This window comes from Phoca vitulina, unplaced genomic scaffold, assembly GCF_004348235.1.
Source record: "Phoca vitulina isolate PV1807 unplaced genomic scaffold, GSC_HSeal_1.0 scaffold36, whole genome shotgun sequence".
NCBI lineage: Eukaryota > Metazoa > Chordata > Mammalia > Carnivora > Phocidae > Phoca > Phoca vitulina.
In genome coordinates this window covers 3,029,986-3,057,838 of record NW_022589739.1, presented here as the reverse complement: position 1 = coordinate 3,057,838, position 27,853 = coordinate 3,029,986, and the positions used below count along the sequence as shown (strand labels likewise).

The 27,853-nt window shown below is 36.4% G+C and overlaps 1 protein-coding gene across 2 annotated transcripts in view; it reads left to right on the top strand.

Annotated features, from left to right (window-relative positions):
• PDE3B (phosphodiesterase 3B) overlaps nucleotides 1-27,853 on the top strand; it is a 169,045-nt gene that overhangs the window by 81,202 nt on the left and 59,990 nt on the right. For both annotated transcript variants that reach the window (XM_032426998.1, XM_032426997.1), the window contains exon 2: nucleotides 24,124-24,174. In XM_032426998.1, the coding sequence (XP_032282889.1) occupies nucleotides 24,124-24,174 (51 nt within the window). The remainder of the gene's footprint in view (nucleotides 1-24,123; nucleotides 24,175-27,853) is intronic.

Here is a 27,853-nt window from a genome sequence, read left to right as displayed (position 1 = left end):
TTCTAGCCTCCTCTTGAAAAACCAGGTGACAGATATGCCTCAACTCTACTGTTTTCTGAAATAGGGTGTTCATGCTTGAGATGAGCCATTATGGAGTAAAGGTAATTTCTGACGTAATATATCTGAACTTCTTCAGCTTGTGGCATTTCTATTTTCTCAAAACACGTGTTTGTCATTACTCTTTTAGAAAGTCTGTAGGCTTCATCCAGGAAAAGAAACTTAACTACAACCAAATGAACCTATATTATTGCCTGGAATAAAAAACTTTGACTTTTATAACTGTACTTTGGGATCTCTCCGCCCCCCCACTTGCATTTTGCATTAGGAAATTTTAGGGTGGAATATATACACTGGATTTTATCATAAGACCCTTGTTGTTTTTCCTAAAATTATTGTTTTGTCAATCTATAAGCAGTTTGGATATTAGCATTCATACATCAGACAATCCAAATCAATGTTACATTCAGTGATATTCCTAGTGTTTTTTGCTGAGATCAGGATTTTTATTCTTCATTTGTTACAGTTCAGCTTCCTTTGATTAGACTTTAAAATCCACTGTTACTTCCACCTAACTGGATTCTTTTTTTTTTTTTTTTTAAGATTTTATTTATTTATTTGACAGAGGGAGACGCAGCGAGAGAGGGAACACAAGCAGGGGGAGTGGGAGAGGGAGAAGCAGGCTTCCCGCCGAGCAGGGAGCCCGATGTGGGGCTCAATCCCAGGACCCTGGGATCATGACCTGAGCCGAAGGCAGACGCTTAACGACTGAGCCACCCAGGCGCCCCTAACTGGATTCTTATGTTTAACAATTTATAGACTCTTAAACTAGCAGCAGTGAATTGATCTTAATCTTACAATTAACAAATTACTTCAGACTGTGTCACATGGCTCATAGGTTATAGTTTATTCAATTTTTAGAAACATAGAATAATTAAGCACTGCAAGTTTGTTTTAACACACTTCTGTTTGGGGCGCCTGGGTGGCTCAGTTGTTCAGTGTCTGCCTTCAGCTCAGGTTATGGTCCCAGAGTCCTGGGATCAAGCCCCGCATCGGGCTCCCTGCTCAGCAGGAGGCCTGCTTCTCCCTCTCCCACTCCCCCTACTTGGGTTCCCTCACTCACTGCCTCTCTCTCTGTCAAATAAATAAATAAAAATCTTAAAAGAAAAAAAAGCAAACTTCTGTTGAAAAATCTTTCAAGCATATTACATACATACCTTAGTTTAACAACCACAAATATGCTCTGTGATATTTAATTTTTCTTGGTAATAAAGAGTTTTAACTATTAATATATTAAACTAGTACAGTATATACAAGGGATTTCTTAGTACAGTATATTCATTTTAGCCCAGTAGCATCCTTCAGATGAGGAAGATCACATATACACAGGTTATGTGACTTGCCCAAGGTTCTGTGGTTAGTAAATAGTAGAGTCAAGTCTTGGGACTTTTGTGAAGTGCCTTTATCTTTAATACTGTGATTTCTATGCATAGAGAAGGTATGAGATGAAAGATTAGCTTCTTCTAATCCTAATAATAATACTGCTAGACTAGCTGTTTTGAGTACATTCCTGATACCAACTTATTCTGTAGTTGGTCTCGTGATCATAAAGGCAGAATAAAGAAAGCACAAATATACAGACCATAGAATTCAGAACTAGAAGGGGACCTTAGCTTTTTAGTGCAGTCATCCCCATAACTGGCTCTACCTCAGAATCAGCTGAGCAGGACTTAACAGTGCTGTGTCCCTATCCCTGCTCCCAGTGATTCGGATTTAATAGGCTTAGTGTGGAGTCTAGGGATTTGTCCTATTAAAAGTTTACTAAATGATTCTCACAAAGTTTGAGAACCTCTGCTAGCCCATTCCTTTCTTTTATAGACAAGGAAACTGAAAGCCAGAAAGGTTAGAAGATAGTGCTGGTAAGCGGTAAAACTGGGACTCTCAGGTGTTCTCTTGAAACCTGGCTCAGTGCTTTCCACTGTCAGGGACGTACCTATAACTCCTTAGGTACTGCCTTTTGTTGGGGACATTGATAGGTCCTCCCTAAGTATTACAGTACTGAAGAAAAGGTAATAATAATAACAATAATTTTTGTCAATAATTTTTTTCTCTATTATGAAAATCATTGTTTATTTCAGTGGTACTTACTGTTGGTTTAACCTCCTTTTTAGTAGCGCTTTTTTTTTTTTTAACCTCCCTTACATGTTTGTTGTTTGGTAATTTGTGATACTGTATTTTCTACTTCAAAGCTTTAAAATACTTCTTCAGAAGCTAATCCATAGAACTGAATGGACTTTATAACAGAAGGTGGAAAAAGTTAAATTATAAGTGATAGACTTTCTTGTAGTTGGGTAGTTTACAACTTTGTGACTGTGTCTGAGAGACTGTATTGATTGGTGATAATTGGTGTTAATTTTGTGATTAGGAACCAAACCATATGTTTGGCAGAAGGAGAACACAGTAGTTAGAAGAAGGCTAATAATTAAAATGGCTACCACCACTCACTGAACTCTTCATATATACTAAGCACTGTGTTAAGTGCTTCACAGACATTACTTCATCTAATCCTTTACAATAATTCTTGGAAATAGCTGCCCTATGGGAGGTTTTTTTTTTTAATCAAGGATATATGGTCCTTATTTGTCTCTTAAAATCTTTTGTTTTAATGTCTGTTTTGTCTTGTATAGCCACCCCAGCTATCTTTTGCTTACTGTTTGCGTGGAAAATCTTTTTCCATCCTTCCGATTTCAACCTATTTGTTTTTTGTTTTTTCCTTAGTAGTTACCCTGGGGGTTACAGTTAACATCTCATTACAATCAAGTTTGTATTAATACCAACATAATTTCAATAGTGAACAAAAACTGATCCTTTACAGCTCTGTTCCCTTTTCCCTTATATTATTATTGTCACAAATTACATCTTCATGCTTTATGTTCCCTCTTTAACACAGTTATATAATTATTGTTTTATGCATTTGCCTTTTAAATCCTGTAGAAATAAAGGCGCCTGGGTGGCTTAGTTGGTTAAGCATCTGTCTTTGGCTCAGGTCATGATCCCAGGGTCCTGGGATCCAGCCCTGAATTGGGCTCCCTGCTCAGCAGGGAGTCTGCTTCTCCCTCTGCCTCTGCCCCTCCCCCCTGCTAGTGCGCTCGCGCTCTCTCTCTCTCTCAGATAAATGAAAATCTTTAAAAAACATAAATCCTATAGAAATAAAAGAAGTTACCAAAATGCAGTACTACTGGCTTTCGTATTTACTTACTTCAGCTACCTTTACCATTCTTTATGTCCTTATATGACTTTAAATTACTTTTTAGCGTCTTTTCATTTCATCCTAGTGGACTCCCTTTAGCATGTCTTGTAGTATGGGTCTAGTAGTAACTCACTCTCTCTGTTTTGAAAAGTGTTCAGAATGCCTCCTAGAATTTCTGTCTAAAGGATGGGTGACTGGGACCTTTATCACTCAGTCTTGTCCTTCATTGGTTGAGGATTGCCCTCCCCCTTCAACCTGGGGAACCTAATTTGCCCATATTTCCAGGCTGTGTTTGCTCACAGGCTGAGGGGACCATTGTAGTGCCATTGAAAGTCCTGAGATGGGAAAATGGAAAAATGAGCAAATGCTTGTTTGAAGTGCCATTCTGTTAATATGAGGGGAATCTTCCCAGGACAGTCCACCATAGCTATGACTAAGAGTGGGCCAAGGAGCTGTGACGTGGCACCTGCTACCCTCATCTTTTGTATTTTATGGATTCTATCTTGTAAAATTAATTACATTTGTTTGTTTCTAGGATTCTTTGGTGGTTACCAGTCACCTCATGTACTACTGCTCTTAGTATCCTCTAACTAATTTATCTCGACAGGGGCTTCAGACTTAACCTGTCTTGGGCTTTAGTTCCAGCATTACAGTGTGTGTTCAGGCTTTTCAATCCCTGACAGCAAACTGGGACAATTTAGGAGTTAAAGAGTTTTGTTTTCTCTTTCTTCGAATCATACTATCTTCTGAGATAAGCCTACTTTTTTTCTTTTGTTCTTTAAGCTATCCAAAACATTAAAAAAAGAGAGAGAGACTTCCTTTTGTTTTCTCTTGTGTTTTTCAAGCAATGGATATTTTTGAGGTTTGACCTTTTTGAATCTACTGGTCAACTTAAATTTCTTTTCCTATCTGTCTTAAAGTTCCTCCCTACATTGAGTTTGATGCTATGGAATCATGGCTATATGTACTGTGAAATTTTTGAAATGTTTTCTCAAATGTAAGGAGACACGTGACTGTGTCCAGACTTTCTGTATGACCATCCTAAACACTGAGCTGACATGGTCACTGTTCGCATCTTCTCTTTGGTTCCAGCTAGCCCCGACCTTTCAATAAGCATTTCTGTCTTCATGCAGTACAGACGCATCTGTCATTCTGTCATTTTTGCTCTCCTACCCCATTCTCTTCTTTTGCCTCATCCTTCTTTCCTTCTTCCTCTGAAAGCTATCTAGAAGGGTCTGTGGACTTTTACATTCTGAACTATCCTCGTTGCTCTTATTTATCCCCTTGCCTTGGGACCCTTATTTAGTGATTATAGCTAATCCGATAAACTATTTGTGGCTCAGATATTTGGAATGATGGTGTTTGGAAGTGGTAACATAACTTATTTGTGTTTTGTCAGTAACCTAGGATCTCTGTCACCACCCCCTTTATTTTTTTCTTATCCGTGAGGCATTGGATCACAGGAAATATCAACTGGCTATTAACATAAGGGAAAAATAATTTAGTTCTTTGGAAGGAGAACTATGAAAGTTTCTACTCAGGTGATTTTAAAAAAATCATGTCTATATAGTTTTATCAGTATATATTTTGAAATCATTTTATTTTATGAAAGGAAAAGTTAAAAGAAAGGAAGGAGAAAGAAAAGCATTGAGTAGCACAGAAGAAAATATTTAAGGAATAGAGAAAACAAGGGAAAATCAGAGAGTATGTTGTGGGGTCATATTAAGTAGGACAAAGTAAGTTCTGCATTTCTTAGGGTAAACTGGAATAGAGGGGTGGGGGGAGAGAGGCCAGTCTAGGTACCAGCTCTAATCACTGTCACCCAAGGGCCAAAGATGTGATTGATTTTTGGGATTTCAAGCAAGCCACTATGGAGAGAGAGGGAGGGGAAGGAGGGAGGGAATGGAAATGAGTGTGTCCATATGTCCATCCTGGTCATAGGAAATCTCCCATAACAGTTTTCAACAAAGGCTTGTTAATTATGGTAAAGTGGTATAGATGTAATGATTGTTGTGTAGATGTAATGAACTTGGTATATATCCCAAGTGTAAATGGCTACTAATACCAGCACAGCAGTGAAACTTGCTTTCTTGGAAAAGAGCTATCATAGTAATTTGTCTGTTGTTCGCTTGCCTTTCCCTCATACATGTGGAATGAAATGTATGCTGCATGACTTTCTGAGTATTGTAAAAGCTTTCTTTATTTTAAAAACCAAGTAGTGAGATAAATGCCAAACCAACCTAATCTCAGAGTATTCAGTAATTTGTGCTAGGGTGTTTGGAGGAAACTTTTCCATAGTCTGCAAAAATTTCATGTTAAGAAGGTGACGTTCCTATAAATACTTCAGCAGGTCATAGTTTTCTTAGGCTTGCTTTGATAGCTGGCTTTTATTTTCTCATTTATCTATTCAGTATGCATTTGTTTGAGTGCCTTCCATGAACCATGTACTTCGTTAGTCACTGAGGATAAATAAGGCAGGAACCTTGCCATCAAAGAGTCTAGGAGATAAGATGGAAATGTAAACAAATAATGAATTTTATTTTATTTTTTAAAAAGATTGAATTTTAATGTTAAAATACAATTGAATGCTCTCAGGATTTTTTAAAATGAAGTCTCTTCTGTAATAACATTTGATATTCTGATAATCCTTGGGTCATAATTAAACCATTGGTGTCTAAAGTTGACATGTTATTCTCAGACAGCAATTCCGATTTCCTTAGGCTGAAAATTATGTTTGTCTAAGAATCCAATAACTTTGATTTCCTTAAGTAAATGTTAAGCTAAGCATCCATCCCCATATCATCAGCATTTTCTACAGATAGAATTGTTACTTCTATGCCTCTCTACTTAAATGATAGAGGCAAGGTAATTTAATTGAAAAGTGAATGAAAAGCTTAAAAGTACCCATTTTAGGGGATCAGAGGGGAGCAGGAATTCCCCGTCTGGTCACAGCTAGCATATTGTTTTCAAACTTTTTTTAGCATAATGAAAAAATAAGTTTATAATTACGGATATGGTCTATAAAATTAAAAACTCCCTCATATTCATTATTGTTTTCCTTAGAAAGGTAATGAATAACATTTTCTGCATTGTTCATTCAACTCAGGTGTTCAGATATTTTAGTAAGTAAAATGTACATAAAACCTTAAGATGGTTACTTTTCTGGGGAAACTTAAGCAGCACTAGAGATTTTTAAATCTTCACTTGATGTTAGATGACTAAATGGTGTCTTGCTTTGGAAGTTAGAAAACAAGAATTGTTATGAAAATAGTTTATTTCACACCAACAAAATCTTACTGGATTATTTATTTTTATTTTTGAAGAAAATAGAGTGATCTTGGAAGCTCTGTTTTAGGAACTTCCTGTTTATATTGTGTTAAATAACATACACTTTTTTTTTTTTTTTCACAGCAGCTCTTATAAACAAAGACCTAGACAAAGTAATTGGGGTTGTGAGAATGAACTTGGCTCAGTAGATAGGCAAAGACTTTAGAAAGCATTTTTGGCACAGAAGGATAGTTCACTTTTCATGAATTAGTTGTTCCTTTCTGACTTGTATGGGTATTTATGGAAATTCAATGTTATTTTTTCCCTTGATAATTGGATAATTTAATTTGATAATATAATTTTACTGGATAGTTTCTTTAACACTTTAGTTTTAATGTTCATTATTCCTTAACTTTTTGTAAACCTTTAAGTCAAGAGAACTCATTATTAACATCAAACAGTAGTAGTAAATAATGTTAACATTTATTGAGATCAATTTTTACAGTAATACATAAGGCCTTCATTTGATCTGAATAACCTGAGTATGAGTGTTATTACTATTTTATAGATGACATTGCTTAAAAGAACTCTGCAGTTAGTCCTTTTGAAAAATGAACTGTATTTTGGAAAGTGAGTAGCCACACCTCCAATTTATCTAGTTTATACATATGGATTTTTGTATATGACAACATTCCTGTTAAACTTGCCATTTATAAATCTCCTCATCCTTAATTATTATTTTTATTAATGTCATTTTATAATGTCAGTCTCTTTAGACTTCAGCTTTCTAGGCACCTTTGACTATGCACCCCTGGCCTCCCCTTTGCTCTCTCGCAAGTCAGGATGTAGCTCAGTTTTGGAAAGACAATCGCTGTAATATATCCACTATTGTCTATTGTATATTTTGAGATTGAAATTTTTCTAAATGAGAGAACCACCCTCAACCATTGTTAAACACTGAATGACTTTGGAAATTAGCTTATGCTGTAGACTTGATAATTATTTCTTAATGGATTCAACCTAAAATTACAAGGAATAACAATACTTAAATGCCAAATTTATGCTGCAATAAAAGTAATTTTGATGAGAATGAATGTTGTTTGAATCACAAATAATGTCAAGCTGTTTTATATACTTCACATGTCAAAAGTTAAAACAAGAAGTGGGATCTACATTTCCACACCAGTTTGCAGCAGATATATTTCCAAGATCAAAGTAAAGTTCGGGCAGTGGTTTTTGGAACTCAGTGCAAGTAAAGGATTTTTTTAAATTTCAAAATCCATTTAACTGCCCAGTGAAGGAACTTTCAAGTAACCTTCTATTGGAACAATGTAATGACAAGCTGAAATGCACATACCAGGAGAAGAGTCTAATTCTATGAATACCTTTCAAGTAATGAATATGCTCAATTAAAATCATATGCTTGTGGACTGGTGTCAGTATTTGGTGTATTTATATCAATGAAAAGACATTTTGAAAGGTGGGATATGTAAAATCATACGGGTGAGCATTAAAATCATACAGGTGAGCATTAATAGATGAACATTGATTTTGATGATAGAGAATACCAACTTTGAGTCACAATGAAATGAAATGTTCTCCTCCCCAAGTAATTCCATTCTTCTTATCGGCACACTGGCATTATAAAAATTTATACTCACTGTTATATTTTGCATTTTGTCAATAAAAACTATACATTTTTCTGTTGTTAACAGAAGTACTTACATAGTACTGATTTTGTTTCCTGGCTACACAGCCTAAAATATTTACTGTCTGGCCCTTTACATAAGAAGTTTGCCAACATGGAGCTAAACAATGATTACTTTGTTTTTAAGTGATATCATACTTATCCAAACACAAAAGAAAGAAATCTCTATTGGTGGGGTTTCAACTATTAGCAGAGAAAAAATAACTCTACTTCATTCTTGGAACAGACTTTAGATGACCATTTAATCCAGTTTAATCCAAATCCCTTATTTTGTGATTAAGAATCCAAGGTTTAGTGGGAGCTAGTCATTGGTAGAATTGAAGGTAGAACTAAAATGTCTTATTTTCTGTTCAATGTCTTTTTATTTTTTTTTAAGATTGATTTATTTATTTGGGGGGGGGCACAAGCAGGAGAGGCAGAGGGAGGGATGAAGAGAGAGAGAAAATCAAGTAGACCCCACACTGAGCACGGAGCCCGACACAGAGCCTGATCTCATGACCCTGAGATCATGACCTGAGCCAAAGGTAGACACTTAACTGACTGACCAAGAGTCTGACGCGCTCAACCGTCCGAGCCACCCAGGTACCCCTGTCCAGTGTCTTTTTAGTATCCTTTATTTGTATGCAGGTGTTTATGCTGGGTGCTAAGGATGACAAAAAAGAAGTATGAGAAACAGAGTCTAAATCATCAAGGAACATAATCTAGTTGAGTAGTGTACCATTCAGGTTCCCAGCAAGAAACAAATGGCACACTAAAATGGAGAGAGGTTCATTTAACCAAGGACAGTTTGTAAGAGTGTGAGGGAGGTGAGGGAAGCAAGCCTTATTACCACCCATGGCCTGAAGAGACAAGGAGTGGCTGTAGGAGCTACAGGACAGGGTCCCCAACAGAAGCTGAAGCTTTTCGTGGAGGAATCCAGCCACAGCCTGACTGTACTGTGTAGGAAGGAGCACCTCCTTTTCCTCCTGCCCTTTCATCTCCGCTGGTGTCTCCTGTAGTCTTCTCCGAAGAGCCGGATGACAAACAACCTTTTGATGCAGTCCGAGAAGGTCAGCCTCCCAGGGAAAACTGCCATTTGGAGAATGGATTTGCAGGGACAAATGGAGACTATCCAGCCCCAGGAGCATGATTGTTTATACAATAACACATGGTAACATCTACTAAGCGTGAGCAATCCAGACAACAGTATTTTAGACAATGGCGTATCGACGGATAAAGTATTTTATGAGCATTTTTGTAATGGTTTACATTTTATAAAGTACACTCTTATTTTACCCTCACAATAAATTTAAGACAGTGCATTCTTTTCTGTACTGACATCTGGAACAAAAGTAGTGCAGTCCTTGGTATTCTAAATTGTAGGCCACTCTTCCACTGTATGAAGTTGTTTAACTCTCTAATAGAAACAGATGTTGTTTTAAGTGGTTAAGAACTTAACTTTAGCAGAAGCCCAAGTAATAAAAGCCAGGAAGGCAAATAATGTTTTACAAGTAAATTCATCATTTTCATATTTTTATAAACTGGTCTTTTCTATAGGGTGAAAGAGACTTACATAGTAGAGATTCTCAGCATGATAATGACATGTGAACGTTCCAGTATAATACTGAGATTAAAATTCTGGGTTTTGTAGTACGAAAAGCCACAGTTTGAATTCTGGCTCTGTCATTAACTTGCGTGTAAACTTGGGCAAGTAATTAGTGTGTCTCTCAGCCATACTCAACTGCCAAAACAAGAACAACAGCCGGTCTTAAGTGACATAATGGCGTATAGTATGCTCTCAATAAATTTTAGCTATTAGTAGTAGTATTGATAGATCCCATGACCAAAATTTCAGATTTAAAATGTGATGAGTGATATTTATAGGTTAATTCATTTTACACGTATTTAGTAAGCAACTGTTATGTGCTAGGTACTCACTTTGCTAGATATTGAGATCACAGGTGGGACCAAATCAGACCTTGTCCTTCTAGGGACTGAAGGTCCATAATTTGCGTCTGATTTGTATTACTAATTGGTGAATTAGTAAACAGTGCTGGTGCTGACTTACCTGCTGCCAGCCTAATGGTTTATTTAGCTATCCTCATTAACCATCAGCATACCAAAAAGGCTAGGTTAGTTTATTTTTTAATGGCTTTGTTGTCACGAATTAGCACAATTTGTCACTGTGCTAGCCTCACTAATCTCAGCAAAACACTAGGTTGGTGTGCTTTAGTCCCCTAATGAATGAACAGCTGTTAATTTAGGGGGAAAAAAAAAGACTATCAAGTTAAAAATAGAAGTATTTTTAAGATTCTAATATATGATGACTGACAGGTCTTAATATAACTATCTGGTTTCCTTTTTTATGCCAGTTGGAGCTACTCATGGTAACTATTACTTGTGCAGCACTATCAGAAAGCTCAATTTTGGGAAAATAAATTTATTTCACACTGAACAGTCAGAAGTCGCTCTCAGTTTGTATAGGCTCTCTAGAAGTTACTTGAGGCTTGATTTTGATCTGTCAGTTTCTTTAGCTGATCCATATCACATTATAATAAATCGTAATTCGTGTTAAGTAATTCTCAGACTTTTTATTTTATACATGGAAGATTAGTGTTTAATGGTCTCCAACATGGTGATATTTTTCTTAAAATGTGTCAAATTTATCTTTGTATTTAAAAAAGTCATTTTGCGCATGCAAAACATAAAGCTTTTAGTATATACTGTTTCACAATTTTAGGATATACTGTGAGGATCCTTGGGGATCTGATTTTTTTTTTTTTTATAGACTAGAGGTTCTATTTTCATTTTCAAATCAAGTCGCTATGGGGCTAGTATCTTTGTTTGCTTAATTTTAAGCTCTGTTACCATGACAGAACTTATTTACTCAACTAATGCCTAGCACTGTCAAACAGATACTGCTGGCAACTTGAATAATTTCTGTCTGCCAATAAAATCCCAAATAAAAATGGTAAATTTTCATTTTAAATGCAAAAGAATAGTTATGTTACTATACATTGATTTTAAAATTTCTTTCTTGGTTAATTACAATCTACTTTGATGCTTTTATGACAACTTTCTTTAATATCTTTATCTCCTAAACTTAACATTCAGTTGTAATATAAAGGCAGATAAGGGCCTAGTAAATGTATCTCTGTTAAAATTATTAACAATAATAACAATAATTATTATTTAAAATTTTATCCATGTAAAGTTGTTTAGATTCACACAAGTGACAAGAAAATACCTGTGCTGCTTTCCAATATAGTCATTTTTGTGTGAAATGCGTTTTATGCTTTGGAGATGTAGCCGTTTGGCAGAATCAGAGTTCTTTGTTTCTGGTCTTGAATCTTTACCATACTGGCAATGTGCTTGTTCATACTGAATAATCTATTTCTGATTATTAGTTTCAAAATTAGCTTGCAGTTGCTGTTTCCAAAAAGGTTTATTGTTTAAAGACTACTTTCACTGTGGCCTTTAAGTATGTCTTCTGTTTGAAGAGGCCAGATACATCAACTGAGATTAAGAAATAGGAAGTAGAGAATAAAACCAAGGAAAATAAGGTTTAAGTCAGATGTAGAAAGTGGTAAGCGGATTTTAAGATCTACCTCCTCCCACCCCCGCCCATTGGTTTGGGGAGATAATGAGATGTGAGTATAGTTGGACAGATGAGTTGATAGAATTATAAAAGATAATCAGAGAGAGATGTTTGTATTTTCTTTGCAGAAGGCCTGCCTCACTTAAAACCAATAGTTCCCCACCCCCCCCCTTTTTTTTAAATTTGAATGTCTGCCTGTAGGTAGATTTTTTCAGTTGAATGAGGTTAGGTGCAGAGGTAAGAAAGACAAGGAAAATAACTTAATTACTCTGGTCCTTGTTTTCTTTATCTGTAAAATGAGCATATTGGAATTGTTGACTTCTAAATTCCCTTCAGCTTAAATATACTCTCAATATTTATAATAGGGTAGTAACATGATACACATGGTTTTGAAGATTGATTTTATTGTATAAAGTAGATGTAATTGTCAGAGAGGAAAATTGGAGGTTGTTGTAAGTGATCCAGGCTTGATGTAATAAAAATGTAAAAAATATAGTGATGACAGAAAATCAGAAATATCTAGATTGAATTAGATTGATATGAGGAAGAAGAGAGAGGAATTTTTAAAATGAGTAATTCATTCAGCAAGTTTTTTAATCTAAGTTTCATTATACATTTAAAAAAATACTGATCTCACAGGATGAATATGAAGGTTGACTGTAATAACGTATATAAAGCTCCCAACAGACCCCCTACCATAATGGACATACATGTTTTCATTCTCTTTTGTTGCAGATGGTTTGCCAGACCATATGGTTTGCATATGATGCCTCTTGTCTTTTAACTAGGTTTTACTTTGTTTTAGTTGCAATGAGATAGAAATTTGAGGACACTGAAAGACTGAGACTGACCATTTGTTCTCTTTCTTTCTTTTTTTTTTTTTTAAAGATTTTATTTATTTATTTGACAGAGAGAGACACAGCGAGAGAGAGAACACAAGCAGGGAGGGGGAGTGGGTGAGAGAGAAGCAGGCTTCCTGTGGGATCATGACCTGAGCCAAAGGCAGCCGCTTAACGACTGAGCCACCCAGGCGCCCCTATTTGTTCTCTTTCAAATGCATGACCCAAACAATATTTAGATATTACCTACAGGGCTTCCCACCCTCTCTCCAAAGATGGATTGGACAGAACCCATGTTTGAAAATGGGAGACTTCAACAGCCAGAATGGTCCTGGGCCCACAGCTAGCTTTGATAGTTCTAATGATCAAAGGCAGGGTAGGATGGGTAGACTGCAGAGAGGTAACAAAGCCGAGAGTTAAGCCCTTGAAAGGAATTTCTAGCTTTTTCCTCTTTTTTCTAAAAGAGTATTCCAATCCTCTTCAGTATTCCTCTTGAGGCAGAGATTACACATTGATGATGAAATATATTGTAATCTCTGCCCATGGTAAAATACCATTAAGACACTCCATTGTATTATTTGGGAATACAAAGACTATGTGTCTCTGTAAACATATTAGATGAGACATAGATACCAAAGAGCCAAAGAGCAGAGTTCCTGAACAAAGGGATTTCCAGCAGATTTTGCATGTGTTATTTTTAAATTTTTCCTCAGTACATATATGTAACTATTTCACCAGTACCGCCTGTGTCTTGGTTGGCTCACCATTCTTAAGTTTAAACTATAATTTATCTGTCCCCAGACAAATTTTAAAGGGCGGCCAGAGAAGAAATACATGTTGTATCTGCTTTGTTAGTCAGAGGGTGTGCCTGTCTATAGGACCAGCTAGTTCCTTTCTTTTACTTGAATGTCTGTGATTGTGGATCTCTTAGTTATGTGAGCCCTATAGAGTTGATTGGGAGGAAAAGAGCAACCAAGACTCCTCTGTTTGAGTCGTAAGTAGGTAGGAAGCAGTATAGTACAGTGTCTGAAAGCCTGGGCTCTAGCATCAGTCTACCTGTTACTGTATGTAGAGATGGAGGGTGTCTTTAGATTTGGTTCTAAGACCACCATCGTAGGTTGATCTCACATCCCCCCAGAACGCCCTTGTGATCTCCCGATTTTCTTTCCAGACCCAGGATCAAGTTTGTAGCATATTTTTGTTATCGAAGTGAGGAGCCATTTTTTTCTGTTTTGATCTTGTTCATAAACCACACTTAGAATTCTAGAATATTTATTAGGATATGCCTTATGCAATCCTGAATTCAAGTGTTTTAGTAAGGTTTTAAAAAATATTAGCTGTTATTAATTTAATCCTCTTATTTGCTTAAATTATACTAAAAATCACATTGTAACTTAAAAGGAAGAGATTTTATTTATTTATGGTAGGGGGAAAATAGGAATTATTTTCTTTAAAGGTTTACAATTCAATTTTTCCAGTTATTTTTGGCACATTATCCCCAGAATGTATATCCTTTGGTGAGAATATAGAGTCTGTGTCAGGGGTGGAGATAACATTTTGTTCAGTCATAGGCTAGAGAAAGCAGTTGAGGCATGCACCAAGATATATATATATCCAGAAAGACATAGGAGGTCCGGAGGAAGAGCAGGTAGGTAAAACTTTGAAAACCTGTAGAGAGAATAAGAGATTAAGAACACTGGTAAAATTGAAGCTATTACATATTATCCTTAGAAAATGGCTCTCTCTGCTTGAATTCCCTCAGCACACTAATTAGGCCATGGTATGTGGAACTGTTCTGTAACTTTTAAATGATTATGAAAAATTGTGAGGTTTAAATAAAGGTATTTTACTCTGTTTCAGAGCGTCAAATGATAAAACAAAATAGTCTCCTAAGAGCTAATGAACAAAAATTTTAAGGGCTTATTAGTTTATCAGTAGGACGTAGAGATTTAAGTAATTGGTACTTTCACAGGTTAAAGCTCTGTGTATTTCAAACAATGTATGACTTTAGTACTTTTGTATTATACTCACTCAACCTATGTTTATTCCTGTCCCTTTAAATGTCTTTGTCTCCGGTTTTTGTACTCTTGACAGGAAAAAAGTGAAACTTGTATTTCAGGTGCTACTTTATAAAATCTGAATTATCAGTCCAGCTTCAGAAAATCACACCTTATACTACAGTATTGTGTAATTTATTTCCTTTTGAATTTATTAAGAAAAAGGAAAGGGGAGTGAATTTTATTGGTACTTGCCTGTCATGTTCAAGGACCATAAAAAAACCAGTGTAGCTAGATCAGGTCCTCTTAAGAGAGTATCATAGGGGAGGAATTGGAAACAACAGGCAAACATCACTCTTTTGAGGAATTTTGCTCTAAAGGGGGGCAAAGAAATGGGACAGTGGCTGGGTGTAAATGTGATCCCGAGAAGGTGTGTGTAGGTGAGATATGAGAAATCGCAGCGTGTTTATAATCTAATAGGGATGATTTTGGAGAGAGAAAATGATGTTGTAGGAGAGAAGGAGAGAGTAGCTTGTGACTGTCTTCAAGTAGGCAACATGGGATTGGACTAGTATGTTTATGGAAAAACTGGCCATTGACTAGAGCCCAGAAAGTCCCTCTGTAGTAACTGCATGAAATGCGTGGAAGGTGGGATCAGATTTTACAGGGTGGCTTGATAAATAAGAACAGGGTCTTTGGGAAAAGAAAGGTCTCATAATAAGCTTGAATAATTACCCTTCTAGCGTAGTAGAAAGGGAATAAAATTGGAGGGAGATAAAATTTGAGTTCAGATTCTAGCTCTGTGATTTATTAGCTGACGTGTGAACTTAGTTACACCATCCCTGTACTATTTAGGGGTGCAGAAATAGAATTCATTTCAAGGTGGTTCAGATAAAAAGATTTTAATGACGAATCGACTTTGAGAGAATGACCAGGGCTAAGAGAATGGACGAGAGATCGTTAGAGACTATCAACCCTAAAAAGCTATTACCTTCCCTGGGGCTGCAGGAACAGGGGTGGAAATGGTGTTCTCAGAGTCACAGCTTCAGCTATGAAGGGAAGGCCATCTGGTAAGAGCTGTAGTCACGGGGCGTGGGAGGGGGGCAGCTATTGCCAGGGACAATGGTGCATACGTAGGCAACAGAAAAGAACCTTGATTTCTCTTTCCTCTCAGATTCCAGTTTCCTGTTGGTGGATCCCAGCCTAGGCAGAAACCAGCTGCATGGGAGCTTAGGTGATGCAGAATATGGGGATCAGCCTCCCTAGGAACCAGGGAAGGGCAGAGAAGCAATCTGGGAGGCAAATGCAGAATTATTAATATAGTCACCAAGCCTCAACTTCTCCATATAGAAACTGGGGGGCTTGCAAAGTTGTTGTGATTTTACGTGGCTGCTGAGTGCCTGGCACACTGCTAGCATGTAATAGTGTTTAGTAAATGATAATAAGGTGGTGTGGCATCATGGTTAAGAATCCTTGAAGCGTTGGGAGTTAGAGCCCACTTTAGTTTCTGTCTCTGCCACTTACTAGTCATGTGACTTGGGGCAGGTTGCTTAGCCTTTCTTAGTCTCTGTTGTGTCATCTGTAAAATGGGGAAATAAGACTTACCACAGAGAATTCTAGTAAAGATTAAAGGAGACAGTATGTATTAAGTGTCTAACATAGTGCTGGTACATAGCATATAGTCTAAGTTACCATAATCATATGATTTGTTGGATTAGTAGGAGCAGTATCCAAGTAATACTAGGCCTCCCGCCACCTTCCCTATGTACACACACCTACACACCTTTATTCTGCTTCTCACTCTGCCTGGGGCCCTTCTCTGTCACGCAGGGGTCAAGGATACTGTGTTTGCACTTTAAACTGTTAGAAAGCACAGTTTTAGTTAGTTTAGCACTTTGGCTATCCATTTATGTTTTTGGTTTATGTTCAATAAACACAATCATAGAGTTAAATGGTTTCTTTATTGGGCCTACGTCGGAAGGCATAGAAATAGAGTAAGTGGGAAATACTGAAATTCAGTCAGTTCCATTAGCATAGATTTATACACACAAAGCTCAAGTAAAATGTAATTAAGAAATATGAGAATAAAGGGTATTGTAACAGTTAATTCACAGCTGTACCATAATATTTTTTGAATTTCACGAAGTACAACAGTTCTGTGAGTTTGACTTGAAGGCACATATATGTTTTTCTTTTTGGCTACATAGGGAACAATGAAATAAAACCTCATTGACGTAATAGAACCTGATAACATCTCTGGTTGTGCTGCTGATGTTTCACTGTGGTATTGGTGGTTTTGTAGAGCTCTGTAAAGCATGTTGGACTTATAAACACATTCAAACAGAAACTTATCAGGATTCAACTTTTTTTAACCACAGAGTTGAATTTATATGAAGGCACAGTCTTGGGTTCACTTTATCAATTCCACTAAAAAAAATTTTTCTTGGTAGTATATACCTCATACGCTACTTAGAAAGCTGTTTTTAAAATTAGTTTTGAACAGATAACCACAGTGTTTGAAAATATATAATAATTTCTGATACTCTATATGAGCTGAGAAGGAAACATAATAAATATTGGAAGCTCCTAAAACCGCAATTAAAATTTCATACTTTCATTACATGGTGTCTTCTAATATAGTAGAACCATATTCTGAAAACATACCGTACCCACCATAACTTCTTTTTCTGTGGTGATTAGAAATTTGGCTAATTTAAATTATTTATTTTTATATTTAAATTATTTACAGAATCTACTTTGGTATTGGTACTAAAGTTTAGATGCCTAAAGTTTTGCTGACTTGGGAACAACATTATATATAGGACATACACTGTTTGCTTGGAAGTAAGACTTTAAAAGAGCTATTTATTAGTATATGGGAGGAAAGAATGTTTCCGCCAATTTTTCTTCAACTTTTAATATCCATGTACCATATACTATGTATTCAGTATGCATGGTAGGTACCTGCCAATTTTAGACGAATGTATAAAAATGATTCATTATGATTTTTAAAAATTAAAAAAAAATCAATATTTTTATATCCGTGAACATTGTTTGCAACATTAAGGGTATCTCTGTTGTAGCTCACTGATGAGAATAAATAGGTTGTGTGTTGTAGATTCATTCTATATCCAACCAGATTCTTTTCTTTTCTCTATTTCTCTTAAAATAGAAAAATCCAAGCAAAATCATAATTGGGCAATGAAAGGCAGCAAGTGTTTTTGGCTATTGGTTCTGAATACTCAGATTCAACATGGATCCTGTAGTTGTAAAGAGATTTCTCACTGAAGATTATTTTCAGAGCTGTGTCAGTTGCTAATTTAATGGCCATTATCATACTTAAAAGCTTGAGAAATAGGGGTGCCTGGGTGTCTCAGTTGGGTAAGCACTCGATTCTTGATTTCAGCTGGGGGACATGATCTCAGGGTCGTGGGATTGAGCCCCACATCAGGCTCCAGGCTTAGCTGGGAGTCTGCTGGAGATTTCCCTCTCTCCCTCCTGTCTCTCTCTCTCTCTCTCAAAAACAAATCTTTAAAAGCTTGAGAAATAGAAGTTCTGTGCATTTTATTGAAGAAAATGCTTCTATTATATTTGCTATTTATGTTTATATTTTATATGTGTTTTTTAATATTTTTATATTTGCTCTGTTTTCCACAACACACTGAAAGGATGTATACTCTCTGGCCAAAAATTGAGTGCAGTTACATTTATGCTATTTCTTAAACGCTGAATCATGACCCGCATATGTGTTTCAACCACCAGCTGTTTTCTGTAAATAAAGTAGTGTATAAACTTGCAGTTAGGAGATATTCTCATTGTTTAGCAAGACTTCTCCTTGCTGTACAGATAACTGATTCTCTCAGAACATATTCTAACATATGTTTCTCAGTTTCTGTCAGAGTTCACAAAATAATCATTAAATAGGGGGAAATATACCCTTGTAGTATGGGTTTTCAGTGATAGACACATAAAAACTTGTCTACCACCCTTCCTCGTAAATATTGCACATACATAACAAGAGTTGATTCAGACTTAGCACATGAGTGCATTTATCCAGCAATAAAGTGAAATATCTACTGTATGCAAATGTGGCATCATATGCATCATATGCCTTTTCAATTCTGTGATACCCCAAGGTGTCATATGGTAAGTATATGTTGGAAATTATTTGATGTGTTCTCTCTTCCAGCATAATGCTTATCATCTGTGTGGCTGGCTTTACAAGTCTCTCGGCTATAGTTTATCTGTTTTTTTTTTTTTTTTAATATATGCGTTTGCAGTGAGGAGCACAGAATCTGGATGGTGCCTCTATAATTTTTGTCTCTTCTAAGAATGAAAATCTTCAGATTCATATAAGAAAGCATTATGTTCTTGTTCTAGAGAAATTCTATTGGTTTACCAAAAAGATTTTTATGTTTTGTTTGAATATGTCTGAAAAGTTTCCATTGCTTCCTATTATCATTATTTGATAAAGTTTCAAAGTGGAAAACGTGGAAGAATATAGGGTAAATGAATTACAAGTCTAAAAAAAATTAGCTTTTAGATAGTCACTGTTGTATGTCTTAGTAATATTTTCATTTTTGTGGATTTGTGTGGTATTTGCATTAGATTTGTATTCCATTTGCATTAGAGTCTTGTTCTTTTTTTTTTTTTTTTTTAAGATTTTCTTTATTCATTTGGGAGAGCACAAGCAGGGGGAGAGGCAGAGGGAGAGAGAGAGAAGCAGACTCCCTGCTGAGCTGGGAGCCCAACTTGGGGCTCTCTCCTAGGACCTGGAGATCATGACCTGAGTGGAAGGCAGACGCCCAACCATCTGAGCCACCCAGGCTGCCCCTAGAGTCTTGTTCTTGAGCTAGGCTTAGCATTTATTCTGAGTTATTTATGTTTCTGTTTTTATCAACACCTTAAGCTTTAGGAAACCAACTTTGAGCCACTTCTTTTTTTGATTGGAGATATAGTGCAACACAAGGAAAAGAAAACAAATTTAATAGATGTAAACAATATTTCAATGACATAAAAATGCTTCAGTTAAGATGATTTGTAAAGACTTACACAGGCCTTAGGGCACCTGCCTAGCTTTTAAGAATATAATAGTTATTACAATGAAGATGGTGAGATTTCTGTGGAAATCAGAATTAATCTTATATTTCATAATTTTGAAATATATGTAAACTACATAGATTCCTTTTTCCCTCTAAATATTCCAGACCACTGATGAACAACAAGTGATTTATAGATCATAATCTGATAAATAATGGCTAATAATGGAGTATTATGTTTGTTTCCTAGTTTAAATTTTATCTAAGTCCTAATATTATAGAGCCATTGAGCAGTATTTTCCTTAAGGATTTCATTATTTTTGAATATCTCTCAATCTATGCTGTATTATTAGTTCTCCTACTGTCCTGGATCATTCCTATCAGGAACAGACGAGCTCTAGACCTAGAGCTTTTTTTTTTAAAGATTTTATTTATTTATTTAACTGACAGAGAGAGAGACAGTTAGAGAAAGAACACAAGCCGGGGGAATGGGAGAGGGAGAAGCAGGCTTCCCGCAGAGCAGGGAGCCCGATGCAGGGCTCGATCCCAGGACCCTGGGATCATGACCTGGGCCGAAGGCAGCCGCCTAACCAACTGAGCCACGCAGGTGCCCCTAGACCTAGAGCTTTTGTTAACCATGTCACAACAACAGAAAGTATTAATCCCCACGTTCTTTTCCAACTATTATCCCATTTCATTCTTGCCATTTACAGCACAATTTCTCAAGAGTCTTCTCAAGAGTTTTCACTAGTCACTGTCTTCACTTCTTTCCCTTCCTAAATTCTTAATTTTTAAGTAAAGCTTCATAAATACTTGTAAAATATGCATAAAGTTTAGACGAAAGATAACAAACACCAGCTACTCTCCATTACCATTAATTTTGAACATACCCTAACTTTGAAGTTCCCTGTACGCCACTCCCGGATCCAGTTTCCTTCTCTTCTCCCTTAGAAACAGTCACCGTCCTGAATTTCTTATAGTTTCCTGTATGTTTATATTCCTAAAAAGTATATTTCAGTATATTTTACATGTATGAAATTATACTGTATGTATTCTTCTGTGACTTTTCTTATTCAATCTTATGTTCCGGAATTTATTTATACAGTATGTAACTGTACTTCATTTATTTTCACCGCTGTATTCCATGGTATGAGTATTCTCCATTTTGTTATGGATAGACATTTGGGTTATATCTAGTTTGCTTGCTACCCCAAACAGTGCAGCTATGTGCAGGTAGGTTAAAGTGTATAGCAAAGTCCAAGTTTTGGAAAGATTTTTCTCCTAATCTGTTGTGGATTAATGCTTTTATAAAATACACTAAAAATGTTTCAGCAATGTTAAATTGCTATAAAAATTTCTAAACATGTACCCTTAATTTCTTTCTTTATCTTACTGTAGAGAACACTTGGTATAACAATGCTTTAATATATACCTAGCTGCAGAATTCCTGGATCATACATCTTCTACTACTTAGGCAAAAATTTTGTTCTCTCAAAATCACTAATTGCTAGTTGTTCAGATTAAACAGAAGACGATCTACTAGCAGTTTGTGACTTTCACTGTATCTTTTTTTCAGTTCCTAACATGCAGGGCATTTCAGACAGAGACCCCCAAGAGCAGTTAGAATAGGATGAACATTACCTCTTGTGTTATAGCCGCAGCTTCTGAGTGGGCATCCTCAACACTGTCTCTCTCAGAATATAAGCTAATGTTGCTTCTATAAGCAAGAAGCCAGACTACTTTATATCAGTATTTCTCAAACTTATTTTCATTATCATTCCTTTAAGGAGCTGTTTTAGACATTTTTTTCCCTCTAATCATTCCTCCTCTTCTATGAAATTTACTACTGTAGATCAACAGTCTCTCTGTTTATGTACTGTGGCATTGGGAGGGCTACAACCATTTTATTATTTTTAAGATTTTTTTTTTTTTGGTCTCCTAAGAACCAATTTTCACCTGCTTGGGAGTGGTAGGACTACCTTAAGAATGCATGATATGAATACAGATATGGTTCTGGCATTAGAGTACAAACATTTAAAAAGATAGTATTTAATTATCAGATAGGTGAATGAAGTGGGGAGCAAGGAAGACTCAATGTTAAGAAACTGTCCTACTGAAAATGTGCTTGATTTAGGAAAAGATCAACTTCTACTTAGACTCATGAATTGGGAAAGTGAGGAATAGGCATTTGTCACTGTTTGATGGCATACTTTGTAGAAGAAATGTAGAAGTATGGATTGGAGGACAGTACAGTTAGGCAAGTTTGTAGATTTAGAATGCAAATTAGTGAATTGATGCCTATCTCCTAGGTAATTTTTGGTGACCCATCATGTGGCTCTGACTTCACGCCTATCTATTCTGTGCTTTTATTGGTAACTTAAGAAAACCTCAGATTTACAAATGTTGAGAGGAATGGTGAATAGGCTAGTTGACATCCTCAATCTCAAAAGAAAACTTGGGCAGGCTAAGTTAAGGACAGAAGTAAAGTATTGCAGTTGGGTCTAAAATACCAATTGTAGGGGCACCCGGGTGGCTCAGTCAGTGGAGCATAGCAATACCAAGTATAAAAGAAACTTAGGGATTTAAGTTATGTTACTCTTTAAAGAAAAAAAAAGATTTATTTATTTTAGAGAGGGAGAGAGAATGGGGCAGAGTGGTAGAGGGAGAGGGACAAGCAGACTCCCGGTTGAGCTCAAGAGTCCCACGCAGGGCTCAGTCCCAGAATCCTGAGATCATGACCTGAGCTGAAATCAAGACTCGGCTGTTTAACCAACTGAGCCACCCAGGTGCCCCAAGTTACATTACTCTTAATTTGAGTGTTCTGAGAAAGTAATTAACATCTTAATCTGCATTAATTAATGTCTCTAGAATCTAGAATGTATGCTGGTCAAATCCCAACCTTAAATAATTATGTCAGGATTACACTTAGGGCCATATAAAATACTGCATATATTTAATGAGTCTACTAATATTCATGAAATATTTTGCATGTAGTTATACCACAGCCATTCTGTGGGTACTGGTCCATGAGTTTTAGACTTAGTTATTATAGTATGTCTGGATGTTTTTTGGGAAGAAATAGGTTTCTTTTCACTGGCAAGAGATGACTTTCTGCAAGGATGTTGACAAGGAGATGGTGATAATGACAACTGACAATTTTTTGAGTGATTCAGGGTGGGTATATCATCTAAAAGAGGGGTCAGCAAACTATATAGCCCACTGACCAAATCCAGCCAGCAAGCCTGTTTTTTAAGGCTCTCTAGCTAAGAATGTTCTTGCATTTTAAAGCGTTGTAAAACAAACAAAAAGATTGTCTCAGTGACCTTAGATGGCTTGTAAAGCCTAAAATATTTACTATCTGTCCCTCTACAGAAAAAAATATGCCAACTCCTGATAAAATATTGGACCAGTGATAGAGTGGATAACACTTTAAGATCTTTTGCAGATAGAAGACAGAAAACCAAGGATAAAAAACAACACAAATAGTTCACTATTCGGGTGAGCCTGGGTGGTTCAGTCCATAGACTCCTGATCTTGGGGTTGTGAGTTGAGCCCCCCGTTGGGGGTAGAATTTACTTGAAAAAAAAATTGTTCAGTATATAGAAATCAGGTGATTATATTACAAATTAACTAAGTTTAAATTAGAGACTAGGGTTCAAAGCTATGTAGAAAATTGAAATTATAATTTATTTTGGCAAAAAGAGACCTATTTATTAATTAAGTAAACTCAAGGGAAATTTAGGATTAATTATAGATAGCAGTTACAGATTGCCAAATAAAAGCTAATGTTTTCTCCTTGAGCATAATGACTATTGGAAGGAGACGTGGCCAGAAAGCTTGCTGGGGAGAAAAAGGACAGGAAAATACTAGTCTGGGACTAAGAAGTTATCATTGATAGCCTATAAAGGAGACAAACAGGAAAACCATCACTAATTATCTGCATATCAAAAGGGTTGAGTGTTGCTTTTTATAATCCATTACTTTATACTTAATCTAACCCCAAGGACAAGCTTTTTACTGCTTTTGAGAGAACTGCCTTATTAGTAAGGAAATAGCACCACCCATGGACACTGGTTTAGAATGATGAGTGATGATCCTTTGAAGATGGTGGGGGGGAGGGAGAGTGTCTGATGATTTGTGATTTTTCTTGTATTTTTAGTAACTGGGTGTTATTTTGATTTGTATTTTCCTTTTTGTGGTAATGGATATTTTGAAGGTTAATATATCTTATTATAGTGACTTTATTCTGACAATTTTCTTGATTTCCCAATCACAGGGTGTATAATTTATGGAATATTCTTTCTATAGATAATTTTATTCTCACATCCCCAATTGTTCTCCCAAACTGTAAGCTATTTTAGGTATCTCTAATTGAAGATGTTGCATTTTGTCTTTACATGTATTTGTTTACTTCTGGTTTGTAACTAAATGTATTTTTTTTTTTTCCAGATGATTCTTTGGGATTGGGACTTAAAGCAATGGTATAAACCTCATTATCAGGTAAATATAGTAAATATCACTAATAATGTCGATAATGAAACTTTTTTTAAAATTGAAGTATAGTTGACACATAATGTTAGTCTCAGTATACTGTAATGAAACTTTTGACATTTTGTTATTTTTTTATATATTTTTTATTTTTTTAAAGATTTTATTTATTTATTTGAGAGAAAGAGAACATGATGGGGGTGGAAGGGCAGAGGGAGAGGGAGAAGCAGACTTCCTGCTGAGCAGGGAGCCCAATGCGGGGCTCAATCCCAGGACCCTGGGATCATGACCTGAGCCGAAGGCAGATGCTTAACCATTGAGCCACCCAGGCGCCCTCCCCCAAAAGGAATTTTTATATGTTAAAGTAGACTCACAGGATCCTGGTGGGGGCGGGGGAAGGGGGTCAGCTAGGATTGCCTTTTGCCCTTAGCAAAGTATTAGTCAGTTGAGTCTCTGGAGGAATGTCACTTTGCCTGTTTCAAGGACTTGTCAGTGGGCTGTAGGTAGTAAGGAAATTTAATAATTTTTCCTCTGCCTTTGTTTTCCACATCACTGACTTCCAGCAATTAATTTGGCTTATCTATGAACTTTATATATATAAATGGAATCATATATACTTTTAAGCTTTTTTGATCACTTAAGTAATACATATTTATGTCAGAAGAATTGAAAATAGAAGTATAAGAGGAAAAAGAAAAATCACTCCTAAATATCAAGCAATAACTATGTTAATTATGTTAACTTTTGATGTATATATTTACAGATCTTTTCCCATTTTCCCATTGTATTGAAATGTGTGTTTGTGTATTCTATTCTTAAAAAAATTATAATAATTATAAATTATATGTAAGTATATAACATAAATATTAACAAAATAGATAAAATATATAAATATAATTATTTGTAATATAAAATATATTTATTATAATTAGGTTATAATATGCTGGTTTGAAACCTGATGGTTTTCACTAATAGATAAACATTAATAAATATCAAATCTCTGTCCTTTATATTTACAGAAACATTACACCTGTTTATTAGATTTATGTAGTTGTCTCTATCCCAATTTTTGAAAAATGAATATTCCTTTCAGTGGGTTTTGTTTTTAAGGTGTGAATGGGAGAGCCACAACAGCCCATAAGAACAAAATATTCTCTGGGTTTTGGTGAATAAAAAGCATAACTATTGCAGTCAGATAAAATCAAGAAGCCCACTTCTGACCCAAAAAAGCCTGGTTCTTTGACCTACACAAGGACTTTCTCATTAGTCATACTCACCAAGATCCTCAGTTTCCAATTAAAAGAGTATTTAAATTATTAGTAAAATCTAAAGATAAATAAGCAGTAATGGTTAAGAGCATAGACTGGTAATCAGAGAGACTGTTATGTGATATCAAGCACCTATCTCCCTTTTTTAGCTCACCTAACCTCCCTCTTTTCATTCACCTCTTTTTCTTTCTTTCTTTTTTTTTTTTTTTTTAAGATTTTATTTATTTATTTGACAGAGACAGAGATAGCGAGAGCAGGAACACAAGCAGCGGGTGTGGGAGAGGAAGAAGCAGGCTTCCCCTCGAGGAGGGAGCCTGATGTGGGACTCGATCGCAGGACCCTGGGATCATGATCTGAGCCGAAGGCAGAGGCTTAACCACTGAGCCACCCAGGCGCCCTCTTTCTTTTTTTTTTTTAAGATTTATTTATTTGAGCGAGAGACAGTGAGAAAGTGCGTGCACGTGGGCGCAGGGGCGGGGGCTGGAGGTGCAGAGGGAGATGGAGAAACTCAAGCAGACTCACCACTGAGCACAGAGCCTGCCACGGGGCTCGATATTTAAAAAATATGTATATATATAATATGTATATGTACCACTGGATTTTATTTTTTGTTTTGGAATTTTGAATCCATGTTTATGAGAAAATTGGCCTATAATTCTTGTTTTTCATAATGTTCTTGGCATGTTTTTGGTATAAAGCTTATAGTGGCCTCATAAAATAAAGTGGGATATTCACTCTCTTTCTATTATCTAGAAACATTTGGTAAGATTGGTATTCTTTCTTTAATGTTTGAAAGAATGCTGTGGTGAAGCCATCTCAGTTTGGAGCTTTTTTTTTTTTTTTAAGATTTTATTTATTTATTTGACAGAGACATAGCGAGAGAGGGAACACAAGCAGGGGGAGTGGGAGAGGGAGAAGCAGGCTTCCCGCGGAGCAGGGAGCCTGATGTGGGGCTCGATCCCAGGACCCTGGGATCATGACCTGAGCCGAAGGCAGACGCTTAACGACTGAGCTACCCAGGCACCCCAGTTTGGAGCTTTTTTTATGAACAAATGTTAAATTATGGATTCAGTTTCTTCAGTAGTTTTAGGCCTATTCCCGTTTTCTGTCTCTTCTTATTACAGTTTGGTTAGTGGTGCTTTCTAGGAACTCCTTTTTTTGTTGTTCTCTCCAGCTGAGACTGCTGAAAGCTCTATTTTACTTTCAAAATAGAAATCTGTTTGACAATTTTTGCTTGCTTTCTCCATCTCAGCCACTGTTTGCAGATTGGCAAATGCCTTTAGGGGCAAGCAGCTCTGAAGTCAAGCTTGCTGCTTTTTCTTCTCTCTGAGATCTTGCTTAGCCTTTAAAGCCCTGCCTGTCTTGATAACTCTGATGTTTTGGTCTTCCAGCCTCCTGTGACTAGAGAAAGCTCCGCTGTTTCCTAGGCTCTTAACTGCTCTGTGTCGTATCCTCTCTGCCCCGGCCAGTTATGAGTCCGCAGCAGAGTCCTTGAGGGGAAAAGTAGCACAGTATGGTGGATTCATTTTAATTTATTAACTCTGAGTTCTTGTTCTTTCAAGGCCCAGCTGCTTGACTGTTCTCTGATGCCTTGAAATGGGTGCTATTTTTATTTTATTTCAGCTTTTCTAGACTAGTTATTCTAGGCAGAAGAGTTGGTTTGATACAACCTCCTTGCTGAAAAATAAGGCAAGCCTCTTAAGTCACTCTGAACCTATTTTGTCATCTATACATTGGGAATAATACCAATTTCCTCAGAGGGCTGATTACGATAACAACAACAACAATAAGTGCCTGGTGGGATAGTAGCACTCAATAAAAATGTGAGCTAATATTATATTAATATATAATAATGAATTCTAAGTATCTCTGAAATTATAGTGTAAGACAGGATTTAGCAGTTTTTTCTATAAAGGGCCAGATAGTAAATATTTTAGCATTTGCAGGTGATACACAGCCACCTCCCTCCTCCTCCTCTTCAGTCATCCTTTAAAATGTGGAATCTATTCTTAGCTCTCTGGGCAAAAACAAGATTTGCCACATATAAGCCAATGGGAAATAGGAATTTAAGTTCAGATTTAAAAATTTGTCACTCTTGCTTACTACACTCCCCTCACCCAGAATAAAAGTTGAAGTCCTTATCATGGACCTAAGTGACCTTACACAATATGGTCCCTCACTTTATTCCCATTTACTTCTCTGACCTCGTGTTGTACTAATTTCTCCTTCATTTACTCTGCTCCAGTTACTTGGGCCTCCTTATTCCTCAAACAAGCTAGGCAGGCTGGGCCTCTGGGTCTTCACACTTGCTGATCTCCCTGCGTGGAATGCTCTTTTCCCGTATCTCTGTCAGTTCTTAATGTAAAAATTGTCTTTTCACCTTCTCTAACATTTCAGTGCCCTCCATTACTTCCCTTTCTCTT